This window comes from Megalobrama amblycephala, linkage group LG1 (genome assembly GCF_018812025.1).
Source record: "Megalobrama amblycephala isolate DHTTF-2021 linkage group LG1, ASM1881202v1, whole genome shotgun sequence".
NCBI classification, from domain to species: Eukaryota; Metazoa; Chordata; class Actinopteri; order Cypriniformes; family Xenocyprididae; genus Megalobrama; species Megalobrama amblycephala.
This window is the reverse complement of record NC_063044.1, coordinates 59,886,642-59,900,396: the sequence shown is the minus strand read 5'-3', so window position 1 is coordinate 59,900,396 and position 13,755 is coordinate 59,886,642. Positions and strand designations below refer to the sequence as shown.

The 13,755-nt window shown below is 35.8% G+C and overlaps 1 protein-coding gene across 7 annotated transcripts; it reads left to right on the top strand.

The window, feature by feature from the left end:
* The first annotated feature begins 545 nt into the window (after window positions 1–545).
* On the top strand, window positions 546–12,105 carry kat7a (K(lysine) acetyltransferase 7a). Of its 7 annotated transcripts, none has more exons than XM_048206182.1 (15): window positions 546–677; window positions 3,011–3,152; window positions 3,401–3,580; window positions 5,034–5,267; window positions 5,930–6,012; window positions 6,094–6,180; window positions 6,331–6,420; window positions 6,516–6,626; window positions 8,276–8,467; window positions 8,565–8,654; window positions 8,770–8,910; window positions 9,002–9,095; window positions 9,339–9,485; window positions 10,913–11,019; window positions 11,111–12,105. In XM_048206182.1, the coding sequence occupies exons 1-15, from the start codon at window positions 663–665 to the stop codon at window positions 11,207–11,209; spliced, it is 1,812 nt and encodes a 603-aa protein (XP_048062139.1). In that variant the 5' UTR covers window positions 546–662; the 3' UTR covers window positions 11,210–12,105. The 7 variants fall into 7 exon arrangements, with proteins under 7 accessions (XP_048062139.1, XP_048062149.1, XP_048062132.1 ...); XM_048206192.1 differs by having other exon boundaries at window positions 5,034–5,282; window positions 6,516–6,605; XM_048206175.1 differs by having other exon boundaries at window positions 5,034–5,282.
* The last annotated feature ends 1,650 nt before the right edge of the window (window positions 12,106–13,755 follow it).

Here is a 13,755-nt window from a genome sequence, read left to right as displayed (position 1 = left end):
TCGAACAGTTTGTTGTTGTTGTTTGTTTTTAATTGAGCTTGAACAATAAACATACGATGATGATATTGTGCATAACTAGGTGATATACGTTTCACAATTTTATATTTGTCTATGTATACTATAGTAAAGTAAGTGTATCAAATGTATTCAAATTGAGTTCCAAAAACCTTTAGAAAATGAAAACCATAAATAAATAGACACTGAATGGCTTCATCATCAGTGACATTATGAAACAGTGTCGCCATCTAGCGACGGAAGTATTAACAGAGGAACTGCACAACGGTAAATATCACTTTTCTTTGTGTTTTTACTCGGTAAACATTTGTAAACAGTTAAGAAATATGATAACTCTAAAAAAAATCGACCATGTCTATTTAATAATAATAGTTACTTCCTCCTGTTTATCATTTTCCGTGAGACCTTTACATTAGATTTTTCTACCGGAAGTGTTGAGTGTAAACAGACGCGCGCAGTCATGACCCGCGGTTGTCAGAGATAAAATTGTGTTTCCTCATACCTAATTAATGTTTCCCTCACTTCCACAGGAATACATCACTCATGCGGCCATCGGCAGGTTTATTCGATCTAACTGCATGAAGAAATCAAGCCGACATTAACCCGTGTGCATCGGCTGCAGGAAGGAAGAGTCTTGGAGAAGCGCTATGCCGCGGCGGAAGGTATGAGTGCGTCCTATAGGCCAGCTGCGCACATGCTTACACAGCGCTCGCATCACACACACCTGTGTGTTCATGTGCAATCCGCTCCTTTCACTCACTCACTCACACACACACACACACACACACACACACATAAGATACAGCAGTTTGCATGGGCGCCGTCATTAGCAAATTACTCTGTCACCTTTTTTCAAGTTCATTTGTTAGTGTTAATGTGGGGAATGTGTAGATGGTGCCCAAAACTATAAAGTTTTGGCTCGAAATGTACCAGTTAATTGGAACTTATTTGTGTAATTACTAAATACGTTATTTCCTGCCTTTAATAAACACAAACGCCTTATAAAAAATACAAAATAAAGGTTTGTATATTTTAAGCTTATTATTAATAAATAAAATACAGTCTCAAATAATTGATATTTTTTGTATTATCAGTTCAGACTTGTATTGTTGTGATGCAAGGAAAATGCCTAAAGTCATTGTAATGACCTATTATTGTATGTTTTCATTCATGCTGATAATGCAATATTTACTATCAGGATGAAATATTCTTGTGAGGTCATCCAAAATAATGCTGGGGAGTGAGGGACGTCCTAAAACTAGTTACAAGCCAAGGATGTTAAAAGCATCAGAGCCCATGACATTTTTATCTTTATATTAATAATATTATATTAATAATTAATATAATCTAGTTAAAACCAGGGACAAACCAGTCAAGTCTTATTAGCATAGTTTTCTGTTATTGAAGATAATATAATAAAGTTTATATTCTTAAGTTTTATAAAGAATATGAACAAATATTACCATATTATATAATGCAGATCAGTAGTTAGAATTAGGTAAGTATTAATGGACCACATGGAGCACCCTGGGTCTGTGTAATTAAACTGAAAAACTTTAGGAGAAACTCATCAGGGTCATTGTCAGAGGTCAAGTGGAACTATTTGATTTTTTGTCACAGTTAAGTTACCCTAATTAACAGTATTAAGTATTCATTTTCATAAATTAGCTTGCCATCCTTTTAAAAGCCATTTTATCTCATTTGAATCAGTGTCTGTATAACAACAAAAAGATCAAATTTGTGACCGTGGACCACAAAACCAGTCATAAGGGTAAATTTTTTGAAATTGAGATTTATACATCATCTGAAAGATGAATAAATAAGCTTTCCACTGATGTAGGGTTTGTTAGGACAATATTTGGCCAAGATACATCTTTTTGAAAATCTGGAATCTGAGGGTGCAAAAAAATCAAAATATTGAGAAAATCACCTTTAAAGTTGTCCAAATGAAGTCCTTAGCAATGCATATCCACTCACAAAAATATTTTTTTTATATATTTACGGTAGGAAATTTACAAAATATCTTCATGGAACATGATCTTTACTTAAAGGGATAGTTCACCCAAAAAATAAAAATTTGATGTTTATCTACTTACCCCCAGCGCATCCAAGATGTAGGTGACTTTGTTTCCTCAGTAGAACACAAATGATGATTTTTAACTCCAACCGTTGCCGTCTGTCAGTCAAATAATGGGAGTGAATGGGAACTCGAACAATAAGAGTCGAAAAACATGCATAGACAAATCCAAATTAAACCCTGTGGCTCGTGACGACACATTGATGTCCTAAGACACGAAACGATCAGTTTGTGTGAGAAACTGAACAGTATTTATATCATTTTTTACCTCTAATACACCACTATGTCCAACTGCGTTCAGCACTTGGTTAGTAAGGTCTGATCGCGCTCTGACAGCGGCAGTGATCTCTGGCACTCATTGAAGTATGTGCGCGAGACATCACTGCCGCTGTCAGAGCGCGATCAGACCTCACTTAAGCGAGTGCTGAACGCAGTTGGACATAGTGGTGTAAAAAAAATTATATAAATACTGTTCGGTTTCTCGCACAAACCGATCGTTTCGTGTCTTAGGACATCAATGTGTCGTCACGAGCCACAGGGTTTAAATTGGATTAGTCTGTGCACGTTTTTTTGACTCTTATTGATCCAAGTTCCCATTCACTCCCATTATTTGACTGACAGACGGCAGCGGTTGGAGTTAAAAATCATCATTTGTGTTTTACTGAAGAAACAAAGTCACCTACATCTTGGCTGCGCTGGGGGTAAGCAGATAAACATCAAATTTTCATTTTTGGGTGAACTATCCCTTTTAATATCCTAATGATTTTTGGCATAAAAGAAAAATCGATAATTTTGACCCATACAATGTGTTGTTGGCTATTGCTACAAATATACCTGTGCGACTTATGACTGGTTTTGTGATCCAGAGTCGCATTTGTATTCAGTGACCAAGAGGTTTTTGATGTTTCTGACTCTTAGAGAAATGCGGGCAGTAGCTCTGAAGGTACAGAGGATTCAGATTTCTCTGCTGAGCACACAGACAGCTCAGAGAGTGACACCCACACGGTTAGAAACACCCGCCTCACTCGATCCTCTCTGAGACTCAGCCGTAACTCACAAGGTAGGACAGGAGACGTTGGACTGATAGGAGCAGGCATTGCTCTCCTAAGAACTCTTCTGTAAAAATATGATTTACTTTTTCATTGGGTTGTAGGAATGTGAAATTATGTGATTTTACTTGCCCCAAAATAAAATAAAAGTAATTGTAATCTTGCAGTAATAGGTGATGGGTTGATTGGTAGAAAGCGTGATGGGTGAAGAACAAAAAAGAAAAGAATGAACAAACAAACCTGAGAGCTTTGTTTCTAGATTCCAGTCCTGTGGGGAACCCTTCTGCCCCGGTTTCAGAGGAGGTGGTGAACTATTCCACCCGTCGTGTGACTCGTAGTCAACAGCAGGGGGTGACAGTCTCGCCCAAGAAATACCCCTTGCGGCAGAGTCGCTCTTCTGGCTCAGACACGGAGCAGCATGGGGAAATCTCAGAGAGGGGTAGGAGGAGAAACCGCACGGTTCTTCACTCATGCCTTCCCTCATTTGAGTATCTCCATGCTTAGCTCTGCTCACATGTGCTTCTCTTCATTTTATCTTTTTTATTTTTTTGTCACAGATCATAAAACATGTAAACTTTACACAACATGAGCTTTCTTATGAGTTTTCTTTAGGATTCAAAAGTTGGGGGTCAGTTAGATTACATTTTTGAAAGAAATGAATACTTTTATTTGGCAAGGATGCATTAAATTGATCAAAAGTGACATTTATAATGTTAAAAAAAGTTTCCTGTTTCAAATAAATGCTGTTTTATTGAACTTTCTGTTCATCACAGAATCCTGAAAAAAGTATCACAGTTTCCACAAAAAATATTAAGTAGTGCAATTGTTTTGATATAATTTGATAATGAATCATATCAACAATGATGATAATAGTAAGGAAGTGTTTCTTGAGCAGCAAATCAATACATTAAGAGTGATTTCTGAAGGATCATGTGACACTGAAGACTGGAGTAATGATGCTGAAAATTCAGCTTTGACTTCACAGGAATAAATTCTCTTTTAAAATAGATTAAATAGAAAACACTTTTTTTAAATTGTAAAAATATTTCACAATATTTCTGTTTTTACTGTATTTTTTAATCAAATAAATGAAGCCTTAAGAGACTTCTTTCAAAAACATAAAAAATCTTAGCGACCCCAGACTTTTGAACAGTAGTTTATATCATTTTCATAATTCTTAATTGTTAAGCTGTACAAATTGAATTAAGTAATTAATTGAACTTTCTTAATATCTCATTTCATGTTATTCTGTAGCTTTTGCCTATTTTTTTTCCCCGTTGTCATTTGCTATCATTTGAATTCATATGCACCACTCTCTATTTGTTTAATTTTGTTAACAAATAAATAAATAAACAACAAATAAACACCCTAAAATAGTTAACTCAGTTTAATCTGTTTTTTAAAATATTTTGCCTCAAGCATCAATAAAACTATCCTAGGTTGCATTTCAAATGCATCCTGCTTTTTGAAATTAGTTACATTTGAATTATATTTAAAAAAATAAGTTGAAAAATGTATTAAAATTTGTCTGGAGAAAGTCAAAAAAAGTCGTCATTAAATCATGCTTGGACAACTAAAATCAATCAAAATTTTATAAATATTCAACCCAGTTATTTTAACAAGATTGATCATCATATAATGAATCGTTTTTATACTGTAGGTTACTGATAAATATGATCGATATTGTAATCCCTGCATTCAAGAGTGCTTTGTACTGTATGTAGTTAGCTATTCCTTCAGTTTAACCTCCTCTTGTTATAGTTTTGTTTAATTCTCTCTTTCCTATGTAGTTAGTTACACAATTATTGCAGTTTTCATTTATATTTAGTTTTCATGTCATGATTAGAATATACCTTTATATGGTCCGGTTTTCTGTTGTGTTGGTCATCCAGACATTAAACAAAGCGCAGACCATGATGAGTCCCCACCCAGGACGCCCACAGGCAACGCTCCTTCCTCTGAGTCTGACATTGACATGTCCAGCCCAAATGTGTCTCATGATGAGAGCCTGGCAAAGGAACTGTCACTGAAAGAATCCGGCCTTGCTCACCGGCCCAAAAGACGGCGCTTTCATGAGAGCTACAACTTTAACATGAAGTGCCCCACACCTGGTTGTAATTCACTTGGTAATTGGATTCCAGGTCCTCTATTTTAATTTTTAAGAATATTTACAAAACCATTCAAAAGTTTGGGGTCGAAATGAATTTTTAATGCTTTTGAAAGAAATCTGTAGTGCTCACCAAGGCTGCATTTATTTGATCTAAAATACAGTAAAAATAGTATTGTAAAAAAAAAAAAAAAATACAATTTGAAATAACTGTTTTCTATTTTAATATATTTTAAAATGTAATTTATTCCTGTGATCAAAGCTGAATTTTCAGCATCATTACTCCAGTCTTCAGTGTCACATGATCCTTCAGAAATCATTCTAATATGTTGCTCAAGAAACATTTATTATTATTATCAGTGTTGAAAATAGTTGAGCTGCTTGATTTATTTATTTTTTATTTTTATTTTTTTGTGGAAACTGCATTTTTTTTTTTTTTTTTTCATGATTCTTTGATGAATAGATACCTTTTGTAACATGAATGTCTTTACTGTCCATTTTTGATCAATTTAATGTGTCCTTGCTGAATAAACTTAGTGCTCCAAACTTTTGAATGGTATTGTATTTTGTGTTATTCATTTATGTATTAATATTGGTTTTATTTATGTTTTGTGTACAGACTTTTTTAATGCAGTATTTAAACACTCAAATACTTAAATTCAATATTTATTCTTCTTTCAGGACATTTGACAGGGAAACATGAAAGGCACTTCTCAATATCTGGATGTCCACTGTACCATAACCTTTCAGCAGATGAGTGTAAGGTAAGGGTTATTATTACCATTTTTGGACTAAACCTTCACCCTGATTGCATTTTGCTGAAAAAAATCAAACATTTTACTCAGGTGAAGGCAAGCTCTCGAGACAAACATGTGGATGAGAGGACGCTATCACAGCGGCAGGATGAGAACCGCCATTCCGCTCGGCAACAGGTAAAGCAGCACACCAAGTATTTAACGTCCTCACTCTTGAACCGATATGTGCCCTAGTAATGATCCCTGTTCAATGAGACTCAGGTTTTATGTGCAGTGTTAATGAAATAATTTCTAGCACTCACATTCTCTGAGTTGCCACCCCTCCAGGCCCAGACAGAGAGACAGCTGCGGTATAAGGAAAAGGTGACAGAGATGAGGAGGAAGAGAAACTCTGTTTCGCAAAAAGACAAGTACACGGTGGGTGTCACACACCCCATATATGAAGAAAGAATGATGACATCCCTTAGCAGATGCATGCATCAGTCTCTGAGCTCTTGTTTGACTCTCTCCAGGAGCACAGACCGTCCCATGGCAGCAGTCATGAGCCTCTGCTGGAGAACATCACAAGTGACTATGACCTGGAGCTGTTTAGAAAAGCCCAGGCACGTGCTTCGGATGATCTTGTAAGAGAGAAGACCCATCACAATTTCGCCCTCTTGTTTTTTCCTTTCCCCTCTCTTTTTCATGAATCTGTAAAGATCGCAGGTAGGATGAGCCTTTGCACCACTGAATTCTGGGATATCGAATGGACTCTTTTCCACTGTAGCCTCCACACTACTGCCATTCTCTCATCTGTAGCATGGAGTGTCATTCAAAGTTTTAGGGCACAATAGAGTACCTCAGGGATGACGTGTTTTTGTAGGCCAACCTGGAAGTTAGTGGTGCACGGATTCCCTCGATCGAAAGCCTATGCATTTTTCCCATAGACTTTTGGAAAATCGCAGAAAATAAGCTCTGTGTTTAACAAAGGGTTATGACACTTACACATTTTGTCTATCAAGATCATCTTTACAAGTTAACACAACATTTATGCATTTTGAAGCCTAAATAAAGTGGTCAGACATAAAAAGCTAACAGTAGGCTATAAACGGACTACAGCACACCATGGACGCGGATCAACGTCACCACCACCAAGCTTCCTCAAACTGTATTTTAAAACAGCTTAATTTAATGAATACGTATCCACTTTTTCATGAGAAATGCTGTTCAAATGTCCTGTTTGTCATGATGACGTCTAAAGTCCCCGCTAAAGGAAGTAGTCCCTTTTAGCAACTTGTTAGCAACCGCCGTTTTTAAGACACAATAAAGGTTTAAAAAAATCACAAGCAGATTAGAACTGGTGTGTTTTATGTCATAGATCAAAACGTGAAAATATTTAGAGGCTTTGTTAACCACAGACCTTATCTCAGGTGATTTTGCAAAAACCCATTCAAAAAACCATGATGAAACCGGAAGTCCTAAAATGCTAACTCGCTTCCGGGTTTTGCATACAAAAACACGTCATCTCTAAGGTACTCTGTACTTTATCTGTCCTGCCAAGACCAACCTTCCTTAAAGGGACAGCTCCAAAAATAGAAATTACTAGTCATTTACTAACCACCATGACATTTCAAACCTGTATGCCGTTATCTTTTAGAGCTGGACAAAAAAAAAAATGATTTAGAACAACAAGGTGTGTAAGCAATGACAGAATTGTTATTTTTGGTTGAACTGTTCCTTTAAGAGAAAAGAATAATCTTAACTTGAGTTGACATTACATGCACCTTCTTATTTTCTCCTGCTGATTTCATTCTTAACTTTAATTTCTACATTGCCTTCTGTTTATTAATTAGGACAGTCTCTGAAAATGTACACTTCCATTCAATAGTTTGAGGGTTGGTACGATTTTTTAAAATGTTATTGAAAGAAGTCTTTTATGCTCACCAAGGCTACAATTATCTGATTAAAAAAACAGCAAAAACAATCATATATTATTGCAATTTATAAGAACTGTTTATATTTGAATGTGTTTTAAAACATATAAACATCTTTATTGTCATTGCTGATCGTTTTAATGCATCCTTGCTGAATAAAAGTATTAATTTCCTTCTTTTACAAAAATCTTACTGACCCCAAGCTTTTGAACGGTAGTGTATCTCTCGATGCCTCTCCAACCTCCTCGTTCACATGTGAATCTTCTGTGGTAGGCCTCAGGGTTTTTTCTTTCTAACGCCGTGTGGTCATTCCCTTTAGTCAGACCTGTGTTTCTCCCACCCTTCATTGGTCCTTGCAGGAAAAACTCCGGCTCGAGGGACAGGTCACAGAGGGCGGCAACATGATAAAGGCCATTGTGTTTGGCCGCTACGAGTTGGACACCTGGTACCACTCGCCGTACCCCGAAGAGTACGCCCGCCTCGGCCGACTCTACATGTGCGAGTTCTGCCTAAAGTACATGAAGAGTCAGACTATTCTACGACGTCACATGGTAACATTTTTACATGTTCAGTTAATAACGGACTCTTCAATTATGATGTTTTTTTGCATTTACACATACATTTCTCTCTGATTTCAATTGCGATCAGGCCAAATGTGTGTGGAAACATCCACCGGGTGATGAGATTTACAGAAAAGGGGCTATATCTGTTTTTGAAGTGGACGGAAAGAAGAACAAGGTAGATGTTCCACAAGGACTCTTGATTTTATTTGACAACTTTAAATTGGCTATCACTCAGGCCACATATTAATTTGTGATTCTGCCACACTGACACTGGCATTTTCCATTTGCAGATTTATTGCCAAAACCTGTGCCTGCTTGCCAAACTCTTCCTGGACCACAAAACACTGTACTACGATGTGGAGCCGTTCCTCTTCTATGTGATGACTGAAGCTGACAATACCGGCTGCCATCTTGTAGGATACTTCTCCAAGGTACTCTGTTAGTGAATCCAATGCACCACAAACTTCAGTTAGCTTGCCAAGTGATGCTTTTGTGGTAATCAAAATATGTATTTGGATTTAGGAAAAGAATTCATTCCTGAACTACAATGTCTCCTGCATCCTGACCATGCCACAATATATGAGGCAGGGTTATGGCAAAATGCTGATTGATTTCAGTGAGTGCAGTAGATCTAGATCTTTTATATGTGTGTTTTATCATTTATATGTTTAAGCTTAAACAAAAGATTGGTGATGTTAAAATTACAGTTGCAACCATAGTATACGTAATTTATGTTTATGCTATTTTTTAAATGGCAAAGAATGCATTAAAATAGCTCCTTTACTGTGTGATCAAGTGCACTTTTGGATGCTGTAATTAATGGAAGAGATGAACATGTGAATGGCTGTTGTCTGCACAGGTTATCTGCTGTCCAAAGTAGAGGAGAAGGTTGGCTCTCCTGAGCGGCCTCTGTCTGATCTTGGCCTCATCAGTTACAGGAGCTACTGGAAAGAAGTGCTCCTGCGCTACCTGCATAACTTCCAGGGCAAAGAAATATCCATTAAAGGTACTTAGTGTTGCATCATGCACTACTGTTCAAAAATTGGGGGTCAGAAAGAAAGATATTATTAGTTTTATCCAGCAAGGATGTATTAAATTGATCAAAAGTGACAATAAAGACATTAATAATGTTACAAAAGATTTCTATTTCAAATAAATGCTGTTCTTATTTGAATTTGAATTTTTGGTTTCCGCAAAAATATTAAAAGGGTTAGTTCACCCAAAAATGAAAATTCTGTCATTAATTACTCACCCTCATGTCGTTCCAAACCCATAAGACCTTCATTCATCTTCAGAACACAAATTAAGATATTTTTAATAAAACCTGATGGCTCAGTGAGGCCTCCATTGCCAGCAAGATAATTAACACTTTCAATGCCCAGAAAGCTAAAGGCGTATTTAAAACTGTTCATGTGACTACAGTGGTTCAACCTTAATGTTATGAAGCGACGAGAATACTTTTTGTGCGCCAAAAAAACAAAATAGCGACTTTATTCAACAATATCTAGTGATGGGCGATATCAAAACACTGCTTCATGAAGCTTTATGAATCTTTTTTGTCAAATCAGTGGTTCAGAGTGTGTATCAAACTGCCAAAGTCATGTGAACTAATGAAATTTCAAAATGTTTCGAAACACTTATGACGTAACGAAGCCTCGTTTATTGAAATCACGTGATTCGAAACAAAAGATTCATAAAGCTTCAAAGCAGTGTTTTGAAATCGCCCATCACTAGATATTGTTGAATAAAGTCGCTATTTTGTTTTTTTGGTGCACAAAAAATATTCTCGTTGCTTCATAACATTAAGGTTGAACCACTGTAGTCTCATGAACAGTTTTAAATATGTCTTTAGTAGCTTTCTGGGCATCTGAAAGTGTTAATTATCTTGCTGGCAATGGAGGCCTCACTGAGCCATCAGATTTTATCAAAAATATCTTAATTTGTGTTCCATAGATGAACGAAGGTGATTGGAACGACATGAGAGTGAGTAATTAATGACAGAAATTTCGTTTTTGGTTGAACTAACCCTTTAAGCAGCACAACCATTTTCAAAATTGCTAATAATAAATGTTTCTTGATCATAATAGACAGATATCTGAAGGATCATGTGACACTGAAGACTGGAGTAATGATGCTGAAAATTTCAGCTTTGCCATCACAGGAATAAATTACATTTTAAAATGTATTCAAATAGAAGACCGTTCTTTTAAATTGTAATAATATTTCAGTTTTACTGTATTTTTGATCAAATAAATGAAGCCTTGGTGAGTATATTGAGACTCCTTTGAAAATCATTAAAAAATCTTAGAGACCCCAAACTTGTGAACGGTCATGTATTTTCTTCTTTTATTGTTATCATTAAAATTTAACTCTGAATAGTGATTTTCCTCTAATTGTTTTCTTTCTTTGTCATATATTAACACTTGGGAGCAGAAATCAGTCAAGAAACGGCTGTCAATCCTGTAGACATTGTCAGCACTTTACAGTCACTCCAGATGCTGAAGTATTGGAAAGGGAAGCACCTGATCTTAAAAAGACAGGTAATTGTAATGCAATGTATGTAGTGATTTTAGTAACCATTAATCTATTTTAGTGGTTTTTAATGCATCTAAATGATTGAATGATCTTTAGGATCTGATTGATGATTGGAAAACCAAAGAGGCAAAACGTGGAAGCAGCAAGACTATTGACCCTACGGCCTTGAAGTGGAGCCCACCCAAAGGAACATAAGACAATAATCTGCATGCTCTTCACTGTTTGCTGTAGTTTAGCAGGTCTTGGTCACTATTACAAAAGCTTAACAAATAGGAAAGCATTTTCTTTTTACAGTAAGTTACAAGTAAGGCTGCAATCCTAACTTTATCGTGTTTGTCACATGATGCAGTTAGAACATTTCGAACTACCTTAACTGTCCTATTCTAGTTTTTTGAAACATGGTTAACACATTTCAACATGCATTATAGATCTTATCATCTAACTTATTTCGATTTGAGTACCAGTGTTTGATACTCAAATGGCAATTGTTTTTACTATTGTTTTTAGTCACAGGAAAAAAATCTGTTGCATCTCTTTATTTTAGAGACTATTTGACTGTTAAATATTTATGTGAAAAAAAAAGAAAAAAAATTATAGTGTTTCTACCACTGATGGTTTTGTGAGCTGAAGAGCCTGACTCTTTTAATTGGCTTCTTATTTCTTTTTTTAATTCCTCTTAACCAGATACGTATTCCCAGCCCATTAGCCAAAGTCATTGCACTAAGTAAAAAGAATATTTTATTAGCTCAAGTGAGTCTAACTTGTATTTTGGAACAGACACATTGCAGTAAATGTGATATATTTACCCTTCATTGTCTAGTAATATTTCTTTTCAAAGGTCTACAACAGAAACTATTAAGTGGAAGCTTTATTTAGTTCATAGCATGTCTTGGCTATATATTGCAGCAAGTGTGTAATTTGTGAGCAGGCACAATAGCTTAATTAAGCTCATAGAATTACCATGATGCACTTGTAAACTCCACATAGTGGACTTAACACAGACTATACTATAATATGTCAGTAGCATGTGTTGCACTTGATTTTTTCTGTCTCCTCCAAAATTTAATAAATTTAGTCACTGTTTAAATTGATGAAGCTCTGTGGGTTAATTGGATAAATATTAATAAACAATGGAGAAAATTCTCACATCATTTACTCACTCACACAAATCACAAAAGAAGATATTTGGAAGAATGTTGGTAACCAAACAGTTTTGGTTACCATTGACTACTATTGTCTGGACCAAAAAAAAAAGCACTTTAGACTAATATATAATATATATATATATAGTCTCATATATATACACAGCTCAGCGTAAATGAGTACACCCACTTTGAAAAGTAACATTTTAAACAATATCTCAATGAACACAAAAACAATTTCCAAAATGTTGACACGACTAAGTTTAATATAACATCTGTTTAACTTATAACATGAAAGTAAGGTTAATAATATAACTTAGATTACACAGTTTTACTCAAATTAGGGTGATGCAAAAATGAGTACATCTAGTACTTTGTATGGCCTCCATGATTTTTAATGACAGCACCAAGTCTAGGCATGGAATGAACAAGTTGGTGACATTTTGCAACATCTATCTTTTTCCATTCTTCAAGAATGACCTCTTTTAGAGACTGGATGCTGGATGGAGAGTGATGCTCAACTTGTCTCTTCAGAATTCCCCATAGGTGTTCGATTGGGTTCAGATCAGGAGCCACAAGTTCAAGTTCAAGTTCAAGTTCAAGTTACTTTATTTATACCCGAAGGTAGATTTTCTTTGCAGTAGAGTCCTCATACACACATATGAAACAGAGCACATAAAAAACTACAACGTCAAAAAGTTCTTGTTGGTCCACAATAAATAATACATACATGACTACAAATAGAAAGTAAAATGCATAAAAACCAAGTACACAATAAGCTATAACTCATTCCTCAAAGTAATGGCTGCTGGAACAAAACTATTTTTGTATCTTTTTGTTCTACACCTGGGGATTCTAAACCTGCGCCTTGACGGTAGAAGCTGGAATTCTGTGTGCAAAGGATGTGAACTGTCATTTAAAATCGAACTAGTTATGCGCTGTAACTGTTTTGTATACAAGGTCTCCACATTTAGCTGCGGGTCACCTATCAGCCTGCTGGACCACTTTACTATTTTATTAAGCAAGTTTTTATTTTTCAAAGTGAGGTTCCCAAACCAGGCTGCTAGCGCAAATGATAAGATTGACTCAATAAAAGCGTGATAAAAAAGGATCATGATGGATTTATCAATATGAAATTGATTCAGTTTCCTCAAACAAAACAAACGCTGATGCCCTTTTTTACAGACTTGTTCACAGTTCGTTCCAAATGTAAGTTTAGAATCTATTACCATCCCCAGGTATTTATATGATTCGACACATTCAACAGTTTGACCTTTGATTGATGTAATTTCTTGTGTTTGGATTGTTTTTTTCCTAAAGTCAATAAGCATGTCCTTTGTTTTAACTACATTTAGTTGAAGGTGAGACGCCTCACACCATTCAACAAAGTCATTGATGACTGGACCGTGACCTGTTTCACTATCTTGGAGCAGGCTAACAATTACTGAGTCATCTGCATATTTAATTATAGTCCTGTTTTCCCACCTGCTCTGGCACATATTTGTGTACAGGATGAAAAGAAGAGGTGAGAGTACGCATCCTTGTGGGGAGCCTGTTGATGAACAGACTTTTTCTGAGAGACTGCCATTCACTCTCACT

Coding starts and splice junctions, on each gene's coding strand:
- kat7a (XM_048206175.1), top strand. Junction 3,581..5,033: donor TGGGGAAATCTCAGAGAGGG/GTAGGAGGAGAA, acceptor TTGGTCATCCAG/ACATTAAACAAAGCGCAGAC. Junction 8,655..8,769: donor TGGACGGAAAGAAGAACAAG/GTAGATGTTCCA, acceptor TTCCATTTGCAG/ATTTATTGCCAAAACCTGTG.